General features: G+C 52.9%; 3 protein-coding genes across 3 annotated transcripts in view; 2 read left to right on the top strand and 1 right to left on the bottom strand.

The window, feature by feature from the left end:
* Positions 1–6,456, top strand: part of LOC133360745 (serine/threonine-protein phosphatase 2A 56 kDa regulatory subunit epsilon isoform-like) — a 34,555-nt gene extending 28,099 nt beyond the window's left edge. Inside the window, exons 11-13 of the mRNA XM_061579584.1 lie at positions 7–134; positions 2,057–2,158; positions 2,628–6,456. Of these exons, the coding sequence (XP_061435568.1) occupies positions 7–134; positions 2,057–2,158; positions 2,628–2,736 (339 nt within the window). The 3' untranslated portion in view covers positions 2,737–6,456. The remainder of the gene's footprint in view (positions 1–6; positions 135–2,056; positions 2,159–2,627) is intronic.
* PACC1 (proton activated chloride channel 1) lies at positions 5,930–17,656 on the bottom strand. Its single transcript, XM_061579597.1, has 9 exons — positions 17,401–17,656; positions 16,046–16,136; positions 15,725–15,837; positions 15,064–15,229; positions 14,725–14,879; positions 13,412–13,554; positions 11,353–11,491; positions 10,274–10,381; positions 5,930–9,332 (listed from the first exon to the last, which is right to left on the bottom strand). The coding sequence occupies exons 1-9, from the start codon at positions 17,437–17,439 to the stop codon at positions 9,168–9,170; spliced, it is 1,119 nt and encodes a 372-aa protein (XP_061435581.1). The 5' UTR covers positions 17,440–17,656; the 3' UTR covers positions 5,930–9,167.
* A 1,655-nt stretch (positions 17,657–19,311) lies between these two features.
* On the top strand, positions 19,312–22,390 carry NENF (neudesin neurotrophic factor). Its single transcript, XM_061579571.1, has 4 exons — positions 19,312–19,603; positions 20,524–20,584; positions 21,613–21,716; positions 21,855–22,390. Exons 1-4 carry the CDS (start codon positions 19,421–19,423, stop codon positions 22,029–22,031), a joined length of 525 nt encoding a protein of 174 aa, XP_061435555.1. The 5' UTR covers positions 19,312–19,420; the 3' UTR covers positions 22,032–22,390.
* The last annotated feature ends 98 nt before the right edge of the window (positions 22,391–22,488 follow it).

The following is a 22,488-nucleotide window of genomic DNA, read 5'->3' as shown; positions in this document are numbered from 1 at the left end:
GCGCAGGTGGCGGAACGGGCCATGTACTACTGGAACAACGAGTACATCCTGGGACTCATGGAGGAGAACATCTCCACCATCCTGCCCATCGTCTTCGGCAGCCTCTACCGAGTCTCCAAGGAGCATTGGAACCAGTGAGCTCTGCCGCCACCACCACCACCAACTGCTGCCGCTACCGCCACCACCATGCTTGAAGAGCGCAGTTCCGACCAGGCCAAAATCTGCGTCTTGTTTTCTTCATTTCCATTCCAGCTTTGTGGAGGCCACTGGCTCCATGGGTGACAGATAGGTCTGGGATATCGTAATATTTAGTAATCGATGACTTTTCAAATTATCAGTTCGACTGCTCGACAAACCAGATCGCACGAAAATAATTGGGGAGAAAATTCTCACCTCTGTTTCTGCATGTGCCGCTTGACTGGAGGTGATGGGTGGGGCATGGTGATATATCATCAGCCGTGTCGCGCTGGGCGTGTTTGGTATGGGGTTTCTCGCCTTCGAGAGGCAGGATTTCAGCGCGGCCATTTTTAATGGGGTCAGAACAATCGGCCAGAAATTAAGTAGTTGGCGATGTTATCTTTGATTAGTCGACTAATTGTCCCAATATTAGCCGCTATCAGTCCTTCTCCATTGTTTTCTATCAACAACGAGTTGCTGGTCTTGCGTCCTTTCCATCGCCTCCAGAATGACCCCTTAAAGCCGTCGGTTTCAGCTCGGACGTCCTCTGCTGTTGCCTTCATCTTCATCTGTTGTTTTTTTATTGAACGGCAGTGTCGCGTACGGCAGTCTACATTATTCAATCCTTGGTGTCTTTTTTCAGTTCTACTGCCGATGAATGGTCTGGTCCATGACACAGTAGCCAAATGCCACCGCCGCTGAATTGCACTTCCACCGAAGCTGTGTATGGCGCTCAAGTGGCCGTTTTGATGCAAAATGTAACCCCATCTATATTGTCTCGTAAACTGTTGACTCGCCGACGCTGATCTTAATTTGAATGTCAGTTTTGACTTGCTGTAGACTCCCAGCTCATTTTATTTGGGTCTTTCGGTAAAGTCACGTAGATAGGTTCAAAACTAATAAAATAAACAAAAAACTACTATAATTTTTTGAACCTATTTGCGTGACTTTATCGAAAGACCCAAAGAATATAAATTCCTGCACGAAAGCTTTAAGTAAGTCAAGATTTACCCAGCTCATGGTTTATGCGTAAACCTCACGGGCTAAGGAGCATTGAGGTTGCACTCAGTGTGCACGTGTGTGTCTCTGTGCATGTGTGGCTGGGTGGAGCAGTAGCGTGGTGGTGCAAACCCGGCGACCTTGGTTTAAATTCCTGGGCACGATTTCTATCTGTGACGAGTGACTACTGAACCATCTAGGCCTCCTCTTGCTCAATTCAGCCTTCAATGGGTGCCCGGTGCAGTGTGTAATACCACCAGCACGGCTGAGGCAGATGCCAGGGAATGTCTCTTTTAATCTTGATTTGATTCTTTCGGTAAAGTCACGTAGGTAGAAATAAAATAAAAAAACAAATCGTGACGTTTCGATCGCAACACAAGCAATCTTCATCAGGTGGAACAACCACAGCAAGAAAATGCTGAAGTGAAAATTCACTTGAGCATTTTCCAAAGAGTATGAATGTCTCTTGCTTATGTGTGTGACCTAATTTTGTGTGTGCACGCACGTGTCTGTGTGTTGGTTTCTGAATGTGTGTTTGCGCATGTGTCTCCGTGTGTACGTGGGGAGCGGTAGTGTAGTGGTTAGCGAGCTGCGCTATGAGCCCGGCGACCTGGGTTCGATACCTGCTCCGTCAACAGCAGCGACGAATATCTGAACCGGTCCTGGGCCTCCCCTAGGTCGACTCAGTCTCAAATGAGTACCTAGTGTGGTCTGTAAACATGACCACTGGGGAGACCACTGGGAAGTCGTGTGTGATGCTGGCCACCCACCCCCTCTTGTGCTTTATCGGCCTTCATAGGTGCTCACTAACAGCACTTGCCCCAACAGTTTGTTAAGGCTATACGGGGGGGGATTTGTCTTTGTGCGTGGCGGTATTCAGAACCATCGTTGCCCTGGTGTACAACATCCTCAAGACCTTCATGGAGATGAACAGCAAGCTGTTTGATGAGCTCACAGCCTCCTACAAGGCGGAGCGGCAACGGTGAGAGTTCCCTTACGAGACGGTCACTGTCGCCGTCCACTGGACGTCTTCAGTGCGGCGTCACCGTTGGCCCCGTGCATGTAAATACCATTGTGTTTGACTAGTGAATAATTGATGCAGTTGGGTTTCTTTTGGGAAGTGGTTGGAACTCATGAGACTTAACACACGAGATGGTACACACAGGACATTATAGACACAAGATGGCACATGAGGCTGGGCAAACGAAATGTTTACTACAGAGAGAACAAAGGAGACGGATCAAATGGCACGAAAACAAACACGAGAGAATGTTAATTGATTCGGCAAATGTGTTACTGGCCTAGGAAAAGTCTTCATCGTGTGCATTCAAGGGTCAATCCTTGCCACTGGGTGGCAGCAGTCGTGCATGATCCTTTCCTCCTCGGGCATCTCGCGACCAACAGACGTCCCCCCACCTGAGATGTGTGCTTGGTGTGCGGTGTGGTGCTAGGGAGAGGAAGCGGGAGAAGGAGCGTGAAGATCTGTGGCAGAGGCTGGAGGAGCTGCAGCTGCAGCAGTCGCCCAACAACAACAGCGCTCGCGCGGCAGGCACCAGCTAGCTCCTCCTCGCCCCCCCCGCAGACCGCGGGTCCCCACGTCAGGTTTCCATCCTCCTCCACAACCTCTCCTATTTTTTTTTACTTTCTAATTTTTGTTTCTATTTCTTTGAGGGGGCATAACACGAGTTTGCAAACATCAAAAGTGGTGAAAGGAACGCTTGAGATGGTGGGTGTTTGTGCGTTGCGTTTCTAAGTATATGAACGTCCTTTGGCCTTAAACTCACCGCGCGTGAGCTTTAAAATAAATAAATAAACAGGTGGTGCAAAATGTCCAGATAGCAGGGACGATAGGCGAGCGCGCGTCTTGTGTCGGGTGCAGCATGCGCACGTAGTATGCGAGCGACTGTGTTTGTACGCGCGATGTGTTTGTACGTGTGTACGCATGCGTGCGTGTGTGCAGCGTTGGCCGACCAGAATGCCGAGAGGTTGCATGTGTGGTGGTTTTACTCCCCAGAGCGAGCGCTCTGTACACGAACGCCTCGACTCCCTCTGCCAGAAAAAAATAATACCCCCCCCCCTCCTCCACCGCGATTAAACATTTCAGGTTTATTCATTCGGACGTTACGTACTTCAGCAAAAAAAAAAATACCGCAAACATATCTGGACAAGAGCTAGTTCCTGAAGTGCATCCAGGAACCGGGCGCGTCATGTGACGCAGCATCGCCTCGTCAGACACCTTGTACATATGCCTTTGTCTTCCACAGGGTTTTTTCGTAAACAGTTACGCAGACGTTAGCGTCTCAAATTTGGTTTTTAAAACTTAAAAGAGAAACTTAAAATGCAAAGGTGTTCTACGCGAGTATTCGGAGTTCCGTAGAAGAACGCAGCGAGTGGCCGGGCTGCGTTTCTTCCCAAAGTTTTCTCTTCCTGCGACTTAATTTGTTGGGGTGCGCCCCGGCACTTTCACTCGTTTCCACATGGACTAGTACCGGTTTGTAAAGTTGGGTTCTGTTCTTGGGAAGGTGTGTGTGTGTGTGTGCGCGCGCGCGTTATAAGGGCACTCTGTGTAAAGGTCGTTATATTTTTTGTTGCTTTTGACAAAAGCGAACGGGCGGAGGTGTGCTCAATACAAACTCACGTCAGAGGTGCAGATGGCCGGGGAGAGGGGGGTGGGGGGGATATTGGGACCTTTACACCATTACTCTTATTCAGAAATATTTTTAAAGTTTGTAAAGATGTTGCATAGTATTTCAGTTATTCTGTAAAAGTAAAAAAAAAATCAAGCCGTGAAAAAAAAGACGCGTAATGACGTTTCTAAGAGCTAGCAGGCCAACCTGGTTGTGATTGCCGGCCTGCTGACGGCACGAGCCGCAGTATGAGCACACCTCCACCACGCATGCTGCGCCTCCCTCTCTCCTCCCTCCTGCCCGCCTGCGCCAGCTACATCGCTTGCGGTTTTGGGTTTTCCCTTTGCCCAACCACCACGTGCGCCATCCGCTGGCACGTTTGGAGCACCTCGTTGTACACCGGTGGGAATCTTCGTTCCGCGTCCTCGCGTTAAACCTGGCGGACAATTTTTGAACTGTTCTTGGGTTTGACGCGAGGAGAGGCATAGGTGCGGAGAAGGCTACCGCCCCGCCTCGTTTCGTTCCGGGAATCGTGACCCTGATGACTTGTTTGGTCTTTCCCCAGGTGTCGTGTCGGCCTTGGCAATTTCAGTAGCTCCTGTGATTTGCTTGACGGTGCGGAGTATTAGACTGTAGTCCGGTCCAGGTTTTCCAGGCAGTTTATATGCGGTGCAGTGGACGCGTCGGTTGCCAAGTACAAGGATTACTGTCGTTTAGCTACCTGTCATGAGATGTCCCAGAGTGGAAATTTGGTCGAACCTGAAACTGGATCTTTTGCTTCTGGTTTAAATGTAGATGCAACCTAGCCTGGGTCTCTCTTGCTGTCCGACACAAGCGCGACGGTGTGTTTGGTTAATACGCCAGTGCCGTGACATCGTGGTAACACCCGAGTGCGAGGTCAGGCGCAGCCCATTGGTGGAGCGAGCGGCTTGCAATCAGGTTTGCGAATTCAAATCCTCAATGCGGGTTAACTCGGAACGTCATCCCAAATTTTTTTAAACTCGTGTCAAATGGCCTAAATACTTGCGCAACGGTGTGGGTTCCCGTATCCACAAGAGCCACGTGGTTTTTGGACTGCATCTGTAAAGTTAAACAACGCCTCAGCGGCTGTTGGCGCTGGGCGGTTCAGGTAGTGTAGGAGTGTGTGTGGGAGGTGGAGTGCCATCATCTCGAGCAGATCAGCAAAGGCGGTGGATCGTGGTTGAGTGGCTAAAGCAGCGCGCACACCCTGTTTGGCGTGTATGGTTGATCGCAATAGGACCAGGGCTTCAATACAGCTCGGTCTGTCCAGGTTGGTGGTCCGAAAAAATATCCCGCACCCGGCACACCATATCCAGTATACGCTCTCAGTAGGGCTGCGGCTACTAGTCACTTGCAGTCTGCTCCAGTGTATCAACGACCTGGCTAGTATTCGGTGAGCAGTAGAGAAAAAATTGAACCCCCATTGCGCCGCCTAGGTGTTGTGTGCAAGTTCCAATCCAGTGAGCTGTCGTTGACTGACTCACCAAGTGAGGACACACCCGTGGGTGTGTCTCCGACCACGGGAAAAGCCTGCGGCTGTTGTGTTTTGCCGAACATCACGCCTACACACGCGCGCGCTGTGTCTTGGGTGGTGCTGTAGTTAGCGCCGCTGCTGCCGAAAAGCAGCACTTCAACCAATCAGTAGCTCTATCCCAAATGCCAACCTCCATCACGGGCAATGGTCAATCCACTGCTGGATAAAGGCCTCCCCAAGGTGTCACCGTTCCATGGTCCTGTAATGCATGAATCCACTTGGCACCTGCACAAGCGCTGATTTTATCATTCCGTCTCCATGGTGGTAGTCCTCTCCGACACTTCCCCTCCATTGGCTCCCACTCCATCTAGTCTTGATCGTGCGTAGGTACATAGCCAACCTACGATGATCGTGCTTGCCCAAGCCCACATTTTCCATACAGTCAAATTCTTATCTTTAACCTCTGCATATGTTTGTGAATCCATGTGTTAACTCCATCCCTATCGATCCCATAGTCACATCCGTTTGCCCTGTGAGCCCCACAACTAGTGCCGGTTGATCGAGCACTAGTACACACAGCAAGATTATCTTGTACTGCAGCAGCACAATACAGACACCGGGAAATGCGATGCCCTTGGTCAGCACAGGTCAGTCCAACTGTTTATTACAGAGCTGTTTTGCCACGGTTTTGTTTGCTTTTTAATGCGAAAGGATCATGGATCAAACCGATTTAAGTGTTTGCCCTTGTGAAGATTAACAGGGGCGGCAGGTCCACGAGTTTGCGAGTAGGATTTTGGATGATCAGGTATCGTGTGTTGATGACAGGGCTTTGATGTCGCGAGCCAGTGGTGGTGGTGCGTAGATTATGAGCGGTTCACAGGGGCGCAGTCGGGGCGGCTCAAGAATCCCGTGTGGTGCGAGAGTGACGTTTGTTACCTACTTACATGAATGCCTTTCGTAAAATAAAACAAATAAATTATTTTAAAAAAGGTATTTTTATGCTCTACAGTATCAGCGGAGGAAACTTTCATTCCAAAGACGATGATCGGATGCCGTCTTTTACTGGTGCACGAATAATGGCATCGCGATCACCCGTGTTTTCAGTCATTGACCTTGCAAGGCCGAATATTGTGAATACAATAAAGCAATTTGAGAAGACCTCGCTTTCTCTCTCATCCATTAATAGCCTGGATATTTCACCCGGTCACAGATTAACTACTGGTCTCCCTACACGACTGACCGAGCCCATTGCTGGTTACATCACAGGCAGTCAAGCGGTGGCGTGTGTGCCCCTTGTTGGAGGTTCGCTGTTCGAGTCCACCGACGCCCTGTTTAATACTGCACATGTATCAACCATTAATGTGCTGCCTGTGTCACAGTGGACAAAGATATCTCGAAGTTCATCAAAAAGAGCAGGTCACATGTACTGGTGTCAAAAGTCCAAATGTGAAAAAAATCGCTTCGTTGGGAACACATTGCAACAATGCCCTCTGCGGCAAAAAAAATTGGCAGGATACTCAGTCTTGGGGGTCCACGAGGCTTTCCTGGGTGAACAAGCATAATACTAACCAGCAATTTCGTTCTTAAATCAACTGTCAAATATTATTTTGTCTCTTAGAATGTAGTGTTCTCAACATGCACAAGGAGGACACTGCTGAAATTAAACTGTTTCCAGCACACGGTCCTGTGTCAAAATGGGACCTTGCCAATATCAAAACTATGAAAAAAAATTCAATGTTTTATTTGTTCATACTTTGATACTGGCTAAAAGAGGTCCCATTTTGGAGCTACTCACACCGAGTTATAAATGCTGTGATAGTGCGTTGTCTTTGTACTGTTTGCCTTTCGGCGTTCTCTGGTCTGCCAATGGTGAAACGAGGCCTGAAGGAATGCTGTCTGGCGTAGGCCAATCAGTTTCAAAGACAATGCAGAAATTATCGGAGCATGTTTGTTTGCATGTTCACCACAACTGCCTGTGGTTCATGTAGACTTGATTCCTTGCAAAAGGTTTCTATTTGGTGTTTCAACATTTTCACACCTGTTTTATTGCCAGAAAGCGTAAAACCTATTCCTGTATGTGTGTCCTCTGCGTTGACTCGCTGCGCAGCGGGGAGCGGTGTGCAACGGCCACCGTTAACTACACGGCAAGGCACGAGCAGGCCCTACAACAGGCAGAGCGATCATGCAATCAGCTTGTCGGAATAAGTGTTAAAATCACAATCGTCGTTTGTACGTTTGATGTAAAAACAATGCATCGCACTGTTTGTGTTGGCGTCTCTGTGAAATGCAGGGGATTGGCAGTGCTTGCACCGTGTCCTCTTGTGAAAACCGCACGCACACGCACTTTCCTGGCAGGCAAAGATGGGTAAAAATGCACTCTCGTTACAAATTACTGGAGTGATGTAATTTCAATGCAAGTAAGAACCATGGATCATTTCGCTGAGATACGCAAATTACCAATTACTTTTAAGTGTATAATTTAGATGCCAATTATAAATATTGAAATTACTTAATTTATATTTAGATACTGGTCCTCTGCTCTGAGGTTCATTGGACAGTTCCATAAAACAACTCCAGTGACAATCTCCCCAAATAGACACGGATTTAAATAGGAGCTAAGGGGCCATCCATTTAGTACGTACGCAAAAATCTGTCAACTTGACCCCTCCCCCCTCCCTGTACGCACGCGTATTTTTTACCCCCCACCTGCGTACGTACGCTTGACGCACCCCTTCCCCCCCGAATCCTATAGAACGGCCGATATTTAATCCACGCAGAAACGTTCAAGGATTAATAATATTAACGTGTATCTAACTCATTTGAAGGCCAATGTAGACAAATTATTATCGAGGCTTCACCCCCCCCCCCACCCCAATTTCCTATGCGTACGTACATTGTCAGTAGACCCCTCATACGCAAGTATACGCATTTGGGTTAAACACCCCTCCCCCCTCCATGCGTACGTACTAAATGGATGGCCTCTAAGGGATTAACTTAACTGGCCAGAGCTTGAAGGACATCCCATCTTCCACAAGCTGTCACCTGTTCCTGTCCCCATCCACTGTCGTTTGCGAACCCCCCCCCCCCCCGCAGCCTGTTTACCCGTCTCCCCTGGTAGTGGCGCTGCCATGCAGCTGCAGAACTTGGGCAAACAATCAAACACTTTGCTAAATCTAGATTTTAATTATTAAGCCCAATTTGGCCACTCTGACCTAGTGGTTAAATTTAATAGGATATGTTTGTTAAAGATCAACGTTATGGTATCTTAAACTCCTTTTCCCACTTGCACATCAGAGCCATGCCAGCACAGGGCCATTGTGGTACAGGTAGTTTTCCACTGGCTATGAAGCCGACCCAGTATCTAACTGTGGAAAACTGGTGACAGGAAATCTGGATCTGGCTCGGGACAAAGGTTAACAAGTTTCATCCCGCGTTCATTGTGTATTATGTCGGTGGCACGGCTCGCCTTCTGCAATGGAAAAACAACACTGGCACCTCTTGAGCCGCACACTGGGCTGGCTTGGCACTGGCGTGGCTTGGTTGCATGGTGGAAAAAGAGGCATTCGCTCCGATCATCCCCCGCGAGTCCTCCGAATCGACGGAGGAGCAACCACAAACAGGGCTCTGTGGCCGCACGTGGAGCTCTTCCAATCCAGAGATGATGACGAGTGGCTATCACCAAGTGGTCCCAAAGCGAGTGCGATATTTACATAGAAGAGCTCAGTTTCATTACCACCACCGCCACCGGACTGGAGCAGTGTCCGAGTATCTCCTCCACCTAACTACGGTCATAATTCTCTAAACAAAGGAAGAAAAGAAAACTGCGCGACTACTTTGGTCTCTCCCCTAGTGAATGAGTCCCGCGACCCTCACGCGGCCATGTTGTTCATTTTCTGCACGCGGTGCCGGCGGTTTCGCTTGCGCACACGGATCATCCAGCGCACGCTGCTCGTCGCAAAGTCGGCCACCTTGAAGATGAGCAGTAGCACCCCGCACAGCACGGCCGCCACGCTCCACGGGTTTGCCGTCACGATCTGCGGTAACATCGCGCGCAAACGGAGATGGCTCACCGATACTGCCCGGCGCTATGATACCGCTGCTGCCACCACCACACGGCAACTCCGTGTCCTCGCCACACAGTGACGTGGCTACACCGTGACACAGTAGAATCGCTGCTAAGTACCCACGCAACACGGCTACATTGAGACAGTACAAATACGACTAGATACCATTGCTACACAGTAATACAAAACCATCACTACACCGCGCAGTGACACAGCACGTTAATTGCACAATACCACCACGACACCTATGCCCTAAAGTAACTACTCAGTAACTCTGCAGTGGAGCAGTACAGCCACTCATTAACAGAATTAACTCTACTACACATGAACACAACCACAGCGAGGCCACGCAATGAGCCGGTTTTCCCCTGCAGTGATGCAATGAATCTTCAGGATTCTGTGTTCCTAGTAAAGAATAGTTATTTTCCCCCATCTTGTTTACGTTCTCTCTTAGCCTTTTTCTGCTTCCTTAACCCAAACCTAACAACATATAATTTACATGTTTTTATCTTGATTTAAAGCTTTCGTGACTGCAGGAATTACTATTCTGTGGGTCTTTCGGTAAAGCCACGTAGATAGAAAAATAATAAAAGAAAAAATATCACGTTTCGATCGCAACACAAGCAATCGTCATCAGGAGAAAAAATATAGCAGGAGAGCTGCTGAGGCAGGAAAAAAAATATTTAAAATATAAAAAAAATCAATTAAGCAAATAGCAACCAGAGCAAAACAACCTCAGTACATGCGAAATCGAACTTATTGCACGAAGTAATGTTGATTAAAATATATTTCCTGCAATGAACGTTTGACTGCAATTACTTAAAAATAAGTTTGCAGCAAACAACAAAAAATATTCGTGACATCCAACAGTTGGGGTGAATGTTGCAAATAATCTCGTTGGGGTCACTCACCCCCTGCACTTCCTGGATGAGTGCGTCCTTCCACTCGAAGACGATGAAGAAGAGCTCGTCGGACCGCTCGCTCTCCGGGCGTTCGTCGTTGTACTTGACGACGCTGGACTGCGCCGCGCACACGAAAGAGATGCCCCGCGTGAGAGGCGTCGGCGATGAAGTTCCGTGCTCAGTTGCTTCGTCTCACCGCGAGGGCTTTTTGTGCCAACAAACCGTGGCCGAGGTGCGAGTGAATGTGCGGCTGCCCACATAAGCCATTCGGAAAGTTCTATACGGCCCTCGGGTAGGAAACTGTTCCGGATGCCTGGTGTAGAATGATGGCGTATCCTGCCTGGCCAATGAAAAGCGAGTATTTTTTCTGAAAACGGTGAACTCCTGGTTGTGATAGTTTACAGTGCCCAACAACCTCGGGTGGTCACGTTACCTCTGATCTCCTTGGAAGTTGTCATCTCCAGTGCCCACTAGAGGGAGCTACCATCAGATTTGTCCCGGATTGGGAATCCTACGTTCGTTACATGGAGAATTGGAGCGGCGACTATCGGCTAGCAACGACTTCCCAAAATAGTCTCAATATAACATGCATGACCTTATGGCTCTGAGCATCAAGGTGATGCTCGTCTCCCGTTCACAGCCCTAAGACAGCAGTCGCAATTCCATATTCATATGGCGGGGAAGAGTATGACAATAGCCTGCATGCGGTGCGAATGCATCTGTGGCCACGGGAGGTAATGACAGGGGTATTAGTTGTGAGTGTGAAGAGACTGGTGGCTCCGGGAATATTTAAGAGAGCGTGGTCAGGTGACGGAAGAGGACGGTGGAGTCTGCCCACGGAGCGAGCGTCCAGAGTCGACGAGAATTATCGAAGGGGGGCGTGGCCTCGGTTGGTATATTAGGGAGATGCGCGGGAGACTCGGCTATTACACAAATCAATATATGGCAGTGCAGTGAAATCACTCGAGTACCATGACACTCCTTACCGTAACATTTAACCCTGTCCCTGTAACATCGCTCGACCGTAGCGTTTAACCCCTAGTCCCTGTAACATCGCTCACTGCGTCGTTTCAAGAAGGTGGTGGCACCTCGAGGGTGAACTCCTCGGAGGGCCGGTCCGTCTTGGTGCGCACGAGCGACATCTTGACCCACGTGCGGAAGCCCCCAGAGAACGTCCACATGGACTGCGTTCGCTCCATCTGCATCATGAAGCTCGGGCGGTTGGTGCTGGGAGAGCACAGGGAGGGTGAAGGGTGACGGGGGGGGGGTGAGCGTTGGCGAGACGCAGGTGGCGCCCGAGTCGCCGCCTCCGTGTCGTTTGCCGAGCAAAATCCGGTGCGGGAAATTCGGATGCGGAGATAAACTCGCGCACACCGAGCAAGCCGGGCCAAATGTGGAACTTCAGCCGTCAATGCAACATACTTTTCTCACGAGCACTGTTTACGCAAGTTATGATACGTCCATTATGGCAGGCAATTGCTCGTTCAACCCTCCACACGCGAGGTGGTGACAAATATCGAGAACAGAGAATTATGTCGATCGTATTGCACACTTATTCTGGTTTCCACTACGTCACCATTGACCACGCCGATCTCTGTCGACCACAAAGGCGAGCAATGAAGGCGTGGAAATGTAACAACAGTCGTGATTAACGTGAGCAGCATGCGTGAGTTGGTCAGTCACACGCAGACATACCAGAAATAAAGTTGGGATATGAAGTGTAATCAGGGCCCGTTGAAACATTGAACCTAAAAGAATGCGGTAACCTACTTGCAGTATTGCCACTCTGCTTTACCGTGGACTGCAAGCTCCTATGACACCAGCCTCTCCCATGGGCAATCGCTTTCGTTGACTTGAACTAGGGAACTTCTGTTCAAGCGCTTTGCTCGCCAGTTGGAAGGCTGCGAGTTCAGATCCCCGGTTAGTGGTTAACTCAGCGAATCACCCTTCCGGGAGAGATAAAACGAACAGAAGTTGTGTTTCGCTCGCCCCGCCCCCATAGCAATGCAGAATTTCCAGCTCTCGCTCAGCAGGGCTGTAAACAGGAGATGAGCAACGCCCACGCTCGTAACAGTCGGAAACAACGCGGTCTCATTAATAAACAAGCGTTATCTCACGATGATGATGACGTGCCTACTTTTAAAGCATAGCTTCAGTGAGTGCCAAGACCGTTTTCAGAAGGGTCCAGCTTTATGATGTTTGGCCAGTTGTTTATTGACTTGTGGAATGTACAAAATGTGTTACAATGAGGTTGGCACTGGGATAGCGTTTCTCGAGTGCGTGACTCGAGCACGCACCGCTCACAGATACTTATCAGCACTTCTCGCTTCCTCCAGCCTCCCGCCTTCCGCTGGTTGAACTCGGGTTCTGACCAAGCGTCCTATTTGTGCCTCGCATTAGTGTCCTATAGTTTAACGGCCCCCGGCACGAACCGAAAAACTAGTAAAATGCCGCCTGAGTTTGAGGTTCAGTTAAAACCGCTGCCGCCTTGACCCCCGTGTGCTCCCACACCCACGTGGTGTGACCAAGCGTTGAGTGGAAATTTAATTTTTGTAATTTTTTGTGTCTTTGACCCCGGGTTTTATCTCTAACACGCAAGGGCATGGTGTGACAGTTATGCCATGAGATGGAGAATCCACTCAGATCTCTCACAGAGCAGTGCAACTCTTCATGTGGGAGAATCGCCCACAGAGGCAAGTATCACAGAGCCACCTCTGAGTGACCTCGCAAATTATAGTCAAACACAATAGTTTACATTCTTAACGCTGGAATTTTGGCAAATTATGCGTAGTTTTATATTTTTGTGCACTAATTGGGTGACCGGGCTGAGACCATCAACTCGTTACACCTGAAAAACCCATTTGCTAACGGGTGGCCAAAAGCTGAACGAGAACCCGGACTTCAGCACTTTGACCTCCGAATGACCCGGCCTCTTCCTAACTGTGTTTCTGTCGAGGAGGGGGTGAGTAAAAGGGCTCCATCTCATGGAATTTGGGAAGTCGCTCCATTTTGGGATTCCCATGGGACTTGCGCTGCAGGGGAAGTGAACGCCGCTCGGAAGGACGGTGGTGCGGGATTAGTCGGCTAACGGATGAAGCCGCTAAAACATTCAAGTCGACTACTTGTGGTGGTGGTGGCGGCGAGCACCTGCGCTCAAGGCTGACGTAGGAGGAGAAAAGTAGGTAGTCGATGGCGCTGAACTGCTGTGTGCTGCCGTTGAGACGGAAGTGGAGGAAGATTTGCTCCTTCTCCTGCACTCGCTCAGGCCCCCGCACCACCAGCGCACTCTTCTGCACGCGCGCAACCACGCACTTCCCATCACCGCGCTGCACGGCACTCCACGGCACTCCACGACATGGCGGCACGTCGCGGTAAACTGCACTTTAACTTTTTAAAAACCTCTAACCCCAATTCTATCCTGAATGCCCTGCCGCCTTCACGAGACGAAGGAACCCTTCAGATCTCGTGCGCGACCGCTGCGATCCTTCACGTTAGAAAATGGCTTGGAGAAGAGGATATTGTAGAGCTACTTCTGAGATCCCTTCAAGCAACATAGTAGGGGATGTTATTTTTCCACCTGCTCTACTGTATGAGAGTAATGTTCATCGCACGACAATCAAACTGACAGTTTTACTATATAACTGAAATTTGGTTATGTGCTGTACCCAATTGAAAGCCATTTATTTGTTTTGCAGTCATTGTTAACCAATCTGAGACCATCACCTCGTAACACTCCAAACCCCGGTCATTCACAGGCAGCCACCAAGATTCAAACACCAAGTTCTCCGCGTGCTGGCTCTGCGCTCTTTACCTTTGAGCCACATCACGGTACACAATACTTCATAGACACGTGCAGTACACACACCTCTCTCGCTGTGGCTGCAGCTACTGGCCACGTGCCACCTTCTCCGGTCTTAACGGCAACGTGCACAACATTCCGTGAGCAACTAAGCCCTAAAGCCCAGTAAACGAGACAGCTCCGCGCAGTAAATTACACGGAGCAATATAGTGCTGCTGCTCGGCACGCGACCTTTAAGTCAACATTCAAACCAACACTGCAGCCCAGCGGAACCGCAATCGCCGCCCGTTGCAGCGGTTCAAAGTTTGACTACGCATCATCTGTTGCGCAGTGGATGTTCAAGATCCCGTGATACCATTCGTAAGAGGAGGTCGTTGCATGCCGGCGTCAAGGTCAGGATTTGACAAATTTTGCAAAGCCACCCACGTTAGGAATATATATAGCCAACGTCACCCCCGACTGAGAACTTGGCAAGACCCTCCTGAAAAAAGAATAACGAGACTCGGGCTCTCCTGGGTAAACAAGCGTAGTAATAATAATGATAAAACACTGCAGGAGGTGAAGGACTACGTGATTAGCGTCACGTGAGCGTGCGCTGCCCCATCATCTGTCACGCCGCCACCGCACTGCGTGGTGCTTGTGGGTGCCGTGCGGAGAGCACCTGCGAGGTGTTGTGGTAGGGGTCGGGGTAGGCCACGGTGAGGATGTTGCACCGCACGTCCCCGGGCTGGCCGGGCCTCTCCATGACCGACACGCCGCTGTGGAAGTAATGGCGGCACGACAGCAGTTCGGCGCTGCCCAGGTAGAGCGCGATGCCTGTGGTGGGCGCACGGGGAGTAGCAGCAGCAGCAGCACAACTACAGCTGACGTCACATCAGGGTGATCCCCAAACCCAGCCTCAACCCCAAGTCTGACTCCGGATGACCCCAAAAAATACCCGAACCCCGCTTATGGCCACCCTGACCAGAGTAGCGCTGGTGGAGGGGGGAGGGCAGCGTACCGGGCGCGTCGTAGCGCTCCACCGCCTTGTACGAGACGGACATGGCCGGGTGCTGTGCCTGGTGCTGGAAGTCGGAGATGGACTGATACGCCACGAAGGAGGCGACTGCCGACAGCACCAGGTAGAAGACCACGAGCAGCACCGACACCAGGTTCTTGAGGCACAGCTGCAGCACAGGCAGCAGCAATCACCGCTACCACCACCGGCATTGATATTGTGCCCATAAACCTAACCGACTGTCTCACATTGCAGTCTTGCTCGCTTAGGGGACGCACCGATGGCAGCTGTCCCTGTGTGGCGTGAGGCATACGTAGCACCACTCAGCCACGCCGACGAGCAGTGCGACCCAGTTGTGTTCAATGTGAACGGGCTCTCCGGTGTCCTGCCACACGGGGCTATGAATGCTCATTGATGGAATCGGCCAAACACCCCAATGTAGCGAGACCCCCCAGAAGCACAGCCTTCACGTCTCAATGTTGTCTGGGCCGCTGGTAGTCAGGGAGGTGGCAACCAAAGCCAATACAATATGTATACTGGATGCGGTGTGCCGGGTGCAGAAATATTTTACACAAACCCGGCTGAAATTAAGCCCTGGTTTTGAGACCCGGTGAGGTTGTCCAAGATAGAGGGACATTATGATATTATAAATTACTTTGTTCACCTTACTCACGCGCATGCGAAACCTTCGCATGCCCCCCACCACATCCTCAGCTGTGGCGTCCCCCTCGCCCCCCACATCCACAACCTCGTCACCAGGTGGATCTTCCTCTTCGTCTGCGGGAGACACGCACCAACACCTCGTTAACGCGCCGCGTTCGGGGGACCCGTCCGACTCACTCCCCCTGGCCCCTGCTGGACCCCCGAAAATCCAGAACCCCCTGGGTGTGAGTGGCGTAGCGTGGTTGGCATGAACTCTGATCCCTGGGACCCCTGGGACCCCACACGTCGGGACCCCGTGAAGCCCTAGACGGCAACAACTCACCGTCGCCGACGCTGCCATTGGGTGAGGGGGTGACCTCCTCCTCGCCTCGTCTCTCCTTGACGACGTTCGCCTTCTCCTCATCTTCATCCAACTGAGACGACAACGCGTATAGAGAGGGGAGGGAGGGGGTGGGTGAGGAGAGGGGGTGAGGGGGTGGGTGAGGAGAGGGGGTGATGGGTTTGGTGATAAGAGGGGGTGAGGGGGTGGGTGAGGAGAGGGGGTGAGGGGGTGGGTGAAGGAGGGGGGGGTGGGTGAGGAGAGGGGGTGAGGGGGTGGATGAAGAGTGGGGGTGATGGGTTTGGCGAGAAGAGGGGTGAGGGGGTGGGTGAGGAGAGGGGTGAGGGGGTGGGTGAGGAGAGGGGTGAGGGGGGGTGAGGAGAGGGGTGAGGGGGTGGGTGAGGAGAGGGGTGAGGGGGTGGGTGAGGAGAGGGGTGAGGGGGTGGGTGAGGAGAGGGGGTGAGGGGGTGGGTGAGGAGAGGGGGTGATGGGTTTGGTGATAAGAGGGGGTGAGGGGGTGGGTGGAGGAGAGGGGGTGAGGGGGTGGGTGAAGGAGGGGGGGTGGGTGAGGAGAGGGGGGTGAGGGGGTGGATGAAGAGTGGGGGTGATGGGTTTGGCGAGAAGAGGGGTGAGGGGGTGGGTGAGGAGAGGGTGAGGGGGTGGGTGAGGAGAGGGGGATGAGGGAGTGGGTGAGGAGAGGGGTGAGGGGGTGGGTGAGGAGAGGGGTGAGGGGTGGGTGAGGAGAGGGGTGAGGGGGTGGGTGAGGAGAGGGGTGAGGGGGTGGGTGAGGAGAGGGGTGAGGGGGTGGGTGAGGAGAGGGGTGAGGGGGTGGGTGAGGAGAGGGGTGAGGGGGTGGGTGAGGAGAGGGGTGAGGGGGGGGGTGAGGAGAGGGGTGAGGGGGTGGGTGAGGAGAGGGGTGAGGGGGTGGGTGAGGAGAGGGGTGAGGGGTTGGGTGAGGAGAGGGGTGAGGGGGTGGGTGAGGAGAGGGGTGAGGAGAGGGGATAGGAGAGGAGAGGGGGATGGTGAGGTGAGTGGACAAGTTTCGAGCTGACAGATGAGACGCCATGGCGGTGGCGATGATGGGGAGTGACGATACTGATGCTGCTAATGACGATTCTGCTGCTTCTAGTGCTGCTCATGTTGCTACTGCTGTTGATGATGTTGTTGCTGCTGATGCTGCTGCTGATGTTGCTGCTGCTGATGTTGCTGCTGCTGATATTGCTGCTGCTGATGCTGATTATGTTGCTGCTGATGTTGTTGCTGCTGATGTTGCTGATGATGCTGCTGTTGTTGCTGATGTTGCTGATTATGTTGCTGATGATGATGATGCTGATGATGATGCTGATTGTTCCCCTCACCTCGGAGTAGGAATTGGCTCGAAACTCCGCGCGCATCATCTCCTCACGCCGCCATCTCAGCCGCGAACGCGCGAGAACTCCCCACCGCCTGCAGCAGCGACCGACGCCTCGACCGGAACTACCACCAACTACAATATTGACATCAACAATATAAACAAACAACAACAACAACAAAAACCACAACAACCACAACCGCTAAACGCGACTTGCGCTTGTGAACAACGGCGGCGGTCAGCAGCGTCCCCCGGCCCCGAGTTCGCCCCGCCCCCTCGGGTTGTCGCCCCGCCCACTCGGGTTGTCGCCCCGCCCCCTCGGGGTGTCGCCCCGCCCCCTCGTGTTGTCGCCCCGCCCCCTCGGGGTGTCGCCCCGCCCCCTCGGGGTGTCGCCCCGCCCACTCGGGTTGTCGCCCCGCCCCCTCGTGTTGTCGCCCCGCCCCCTCGGATTGTCGCCCCGCCCCCTCGGGGTGTCGCCCCGCCCACTCGGGTTGTCGCCCCGCCCCCTCGGGGTGTCGCCCCGCCCCCTCGGGGTGTCGCCCCGCCCCCTCGTGTTGTCGCCCCGCCCCCTCGGGGTGTCGCCCCGCCCCCTCGGGGTGTCGCCCCGCCCACTCGGGTTGTCGCCCCGCCCCCTCGTGTTGTCGCCCCGCCCCCTCTGCTTGTCGCCCTGCCCCCTCGGGGTGTCGCCCCGCCCACTCGGGTTGTCGCCCCGCCCCCTCTGCTTGTCGCTCCGCCCCCTCGGCTTGTCGCCCAGCCCCTGCGCCCACGTGACCCCTATCCCGTCCCCTTCCGAGCGAGACGAGAGCAGCCGCAGGGTCGAGAGACTCGGTCACACCACGTGGTCGTCCACGGGGGGAGGGGTGGGGCGTGAGGTAGAGGGGCGGGGTTGGGTGAAACTCGTGGATTTTGTTAACTTTTGACAAATTTTCATTTTTTAATTTAAAGCTTTCGTGACTGCAGGGATTCATATTCTTGGTTCTTTCGGTAAAGTCACGTAGAAGGGAAATAATAAAATAATATAAATATAAAACAATAAAAAAAATGTTTCATTCTTTTTTCTCCCTTGAATTTTGTTTGCGAATGTTCTTTTTAATGTTAATGAAGTACATATTTTAGTGGATATGTTTTTTAAGAGTTAAACATCAATGGAATGGTTTTGTTGTTGTTGATCGTTGTGTTGCAATTCATGTTTGCGTTGTGTAAACTTCCCGAAGTCGGCAACTCCTCCCCCTGGCCCTTGAGTGCCCCCACGTGACTCTCATGAGCCGGGTCACGTGGGGGTAGGGCAGCCGCCAGGGGGCGCCACGTGACCCGGTGTCACCGCGCGTGACCCCATGCCGACAGCGACCCCCACCTTCCCTACACCCAGCAGCAGCCATGCTCACTCCACTGCTGGGTGAAGGCCTCCCCACGCCGTCATCATCTCTCACAATCATGTGTTGACATAATCCCCCCCACTCCCCCCTCCACCTTCAAGGTGAACATTAAACTATTCAAACTTTTTATTTTACCAGGTAAGGACCACTGAGCTATATAGCTCTTTTTCAAAAGCGACCTGCCCACAAATCATAGGTCAACGGTAGTGGCTTATCACATGGACATTTATAGCAGCCAGAAAAACCCTAAAAGCATGTTCCTAAATGTGGAGGGGAAAACCGGAGGACACGGAGAAACATCCACGGGGAGAAACATGCAAACTCCAAATATACAGGCGTCAGGGTGGGATCGAACCCACGAACTTCCTGTATGCCGCGGTGCCCTTTCGACCCAGCAGCTGCAACAGCCATGTTCAATCCACTGCTGGATGACGGCCTCCCGACGCCGTGGCCATCTCTCACGTTCATTGGTTGTAATCCACCCCCACCTTAAAGGTGAACGACGATTGAAACCCCGCCCTACGCAACACAGGTAAGACGAACGCGGTTGGCTTTACCATCGACGCGCGCGGTGCTCGGCACGGCGCCCTGAGTGAGCGCACTTCCTGCACGTGGGGGCTTCCGCGTGGCGTCTCCTCCTGGGCGAGCGACATGGCGAGGAGCGTGGGGACCCATCGGGGGTCTGTGCCCCCGTGGGGGTCTATCAGAGGCGTCCTCGCAGTCCTGGCTCTGTCGCTCGTCGCTGTGGCTGCCACCACGGCAGGTCCCGGGCAACAGGAGGAGCCGGTGCGACTCTTCACGGATGCGGACATCGCGGAGTACAACGGCGACGACGTGAGGGCCCGCTCACCTGCCTGCTCACCTATTTACCTGCTCACCTGCCTGCTCACCTATTTACCTGCTCACCTAGTTACCTGCTCACCTATTTACCTGCTCACCTATTTACCTGCTCACCTATTTACCTGCTCGCTCACCTATTTACCTGCTCGTTCACCTGACTCTCTGCTCACCTGACTCTCTGCTCACCTGACTCTCTGCTCACCTGACTTTCTGCTCACCTGACTCTCTGCTCACCTGACTCTCTGCTCACCTGACGCCCTGCTCACCTGACTCCCTGCTCAACCGACTGCTCACCTTTCTACCTGTTTACCCCACGGGATTACCTGTGTACTCACCTGTCGATTTACCTGTCTGTCTGCATTCCTGCTCAATTGTCCAGACACACCTGTTCAACGTCCTGTCGAGCAGCCACCTCACTGTTCTATTTACCTGCTTGCCCATCTGCACGCATGTTAACCTTTCTACTTGGCAGCTCACCTGTATGCATACCCGTGGTCCTGCGCATCTGCTTACCCGTTCACTTGCCCCCTTGGTTATCTCTCCACCTACTTGCCTACCTCGCTACCTTACAGCAGGCTCACCTGTCTGAGTACCTGCAGGGGCCGCCGCGATCACCTCCCTCCCCACGTGCCTGCCTACCTGCCCATTCACCTGTGTCTGCCGGCATGCCTACCTGCACCCGGGGATTTTTGTGCCTGGGTCTGTGGGATCCAGGGTTTAGGGGTCCAATGCTGACCCCTGTGCACCCCCCCACCCACCCCTCTGTGCGCCCCCCCCCCCTCTGTCCGCCCCCCCCCCTCTATCCGCCACCCCCCCCCTCTGTCCGCCCCCCCCTCTGTCCGCCCCCCCCCTCTGTCCGCCCCCCCCCTCTGTCCGCCCCCCCCCCTCTGTCCGCCCCCCCCTCTGTCCGGCAGCCCGACAAGCCGATCTACATGGCCGTCAAAGGGGTTGTGTTCGACGTCTCCACGGGGAAAGGTGCGCGGGGGGTCACGTGGTGGGGGGAGAGGGCTTAGATATCCATCCGTGGGGGGTAGCGAGTGGGTGGGGGTTGCAATGATAATAAGTAGTAGCGAGCTTTGGCGGCAGATGGTGAGGATGAGGGTAACTGTGATGGTGATTGATTGCCATGCCGACTACGATTGTTGAGACAAATGAAGATGGCGATGAGGTTGTGATGATGATGGGCGCTGTTGCTCGTTATGCAGATGATGATGAGGATTATGACGATGATAATGGTACCGGTGATGGATGATGACAGTTATCGTTATTGAGGTTGATGATGGATATGTTTTTGACTATGAAGATGTTAGTGTAATGATCTTGCTGCTGCTGTTGTTGATGCTGTTACTGCTGCTGCTTTTCCTGCCCTACCTCCTCTGCCCCCTCCTGTTCGCTTCCATCTTCAAAGCATGCCCAGAGACACGCGTTTGAAGAGGCTTTTAGCCGAATTAAGTTGAGAGTAGTAAGCGGTGTTCAGTGCGGCTGACTTGATCTCCCACGTGGGGTGTGGAGGGGGCTGGAGGCGCCGCCGGGATTGTTCATCTCCTCGTGCAAACGTGATGGTCGTGATCGTGGCGGATACGATTGAGTTCGCTCCGTTAATGATGGTTTTGATGGCAGTGGTTGTGATGCTGGTGTAGCTGTTATGGTGAGAATGATGATGATAGAGATTTCCCAGTGAGTTTTGGCGTGGGTTTCATAAATAATAATTCGCTGTTGTTTTTGCTGTCAGTTTGCACATTCCCTCCACCTTGCGATGCCCTGTAACTGCCTCCACTACCGACGGTCTTGGACTGTGGTTGTCCTTGTAACAGAACTGCTTGGCTCAATGAAATAGGTATCTTGCCTTGTCGCTTGGCTCAACTGAAATAATCAAGCCTGATGATGATGATGGAGTTGATGATGATGATGTTGATAAGCAGATGCCTCGTGCCCAGCCACGATCAATGAATCCGCTCCCCACTCCATCAAACAATGACTGTGTGCTCCCCGTGGGGGGGCAGGGTACTACGGGAAGGGGGCCTCCTACAACGCGCTGGCCGGGCGAGACTCCACGCGGGCCGTGGCCAAGATGTCCCTCGCTTCGGAAGATCTCATCAGTGACACGGTGAGGGGGGGCAGTGGGGAAAAGTGGTGGGGTTTGGGGGCAGAGGGGGAATGGGAGCAGTTTTTCCACCCGCACCTAGGCCTCTTCCATATTTCACCCACCCCCTTCATGTCCCCCTTTGCCCTCGCCTCGCTGCAGTCCGGACTGACACAGGATCAGCTGGAGTCTCTGGAGAGGGTGTTCTCCGGGGTCTACAAGGCCAAGTACCCCATCGTGGGGTACATGGCCTACCGCCTGCTGCTCGCCGACGGCAGCCCTAACCCCGACTTCCACCCCGAGGAGCTGAAGGAGACAGAGCCCCGGGAGGAGCTGTGAGGGGGGGAAGTGATGGCGCTGTGAAGTCTCAACGTTCACCTCTTTCTGGCAAATAGCTCTCGTCATCTACCTCTGTGGTTGTAGGCGGTTGTGTGTTGGTGGGAGGCAATATCCTTCATTGTCTTCCGGCTCTGGCGAGCGATGGGACGACACTGCCCCGACCTAGCGGTGGAAATTCCACATTGCTGGGGCAGGATTCTGGGTGGAGGTGTTGGTGGTGGTGGGATGTGGTTTGTGTAACCCTCTTAATTGGCATGCAGGTTGCAGTGCGGGGAGGTTGAGGTGTGGTTGTCGAGTTGTGTGTGCAGTTGTAGGGCGCGGCTGTAGAAGTGGTAATAAACGTGGGTGCCGCGGCGTGAGATTGCCGTTCTCTTCATTCTTCCTCGTCGCTCGTGGTGACGTGGGGTGAGAGAGCAGCCAGACCAGGGTCACGACGGTGCACAGCGGGGAGGGGGGA

Source organism: Lethenteron reissneri, chromosome 8, assembly GCF_015708825.2.
Source record: "Lethenteron reissneri isolate LAM-NWPU_2019-01 chromosome 8, ASM1570882v1, whole genome shotgun sequence".
NCBI classification, from domain to species: domain Eukaryota; kingdom Metazoa; phylum Chordata; class Hyperoartia; order Petromyzontiformes; family Petromyzontidae; genus Lethenteron; species Lethenteron reissneri.
This window is presented reverse-complemented; position numbering and strand designations above follow the sequence as displayed.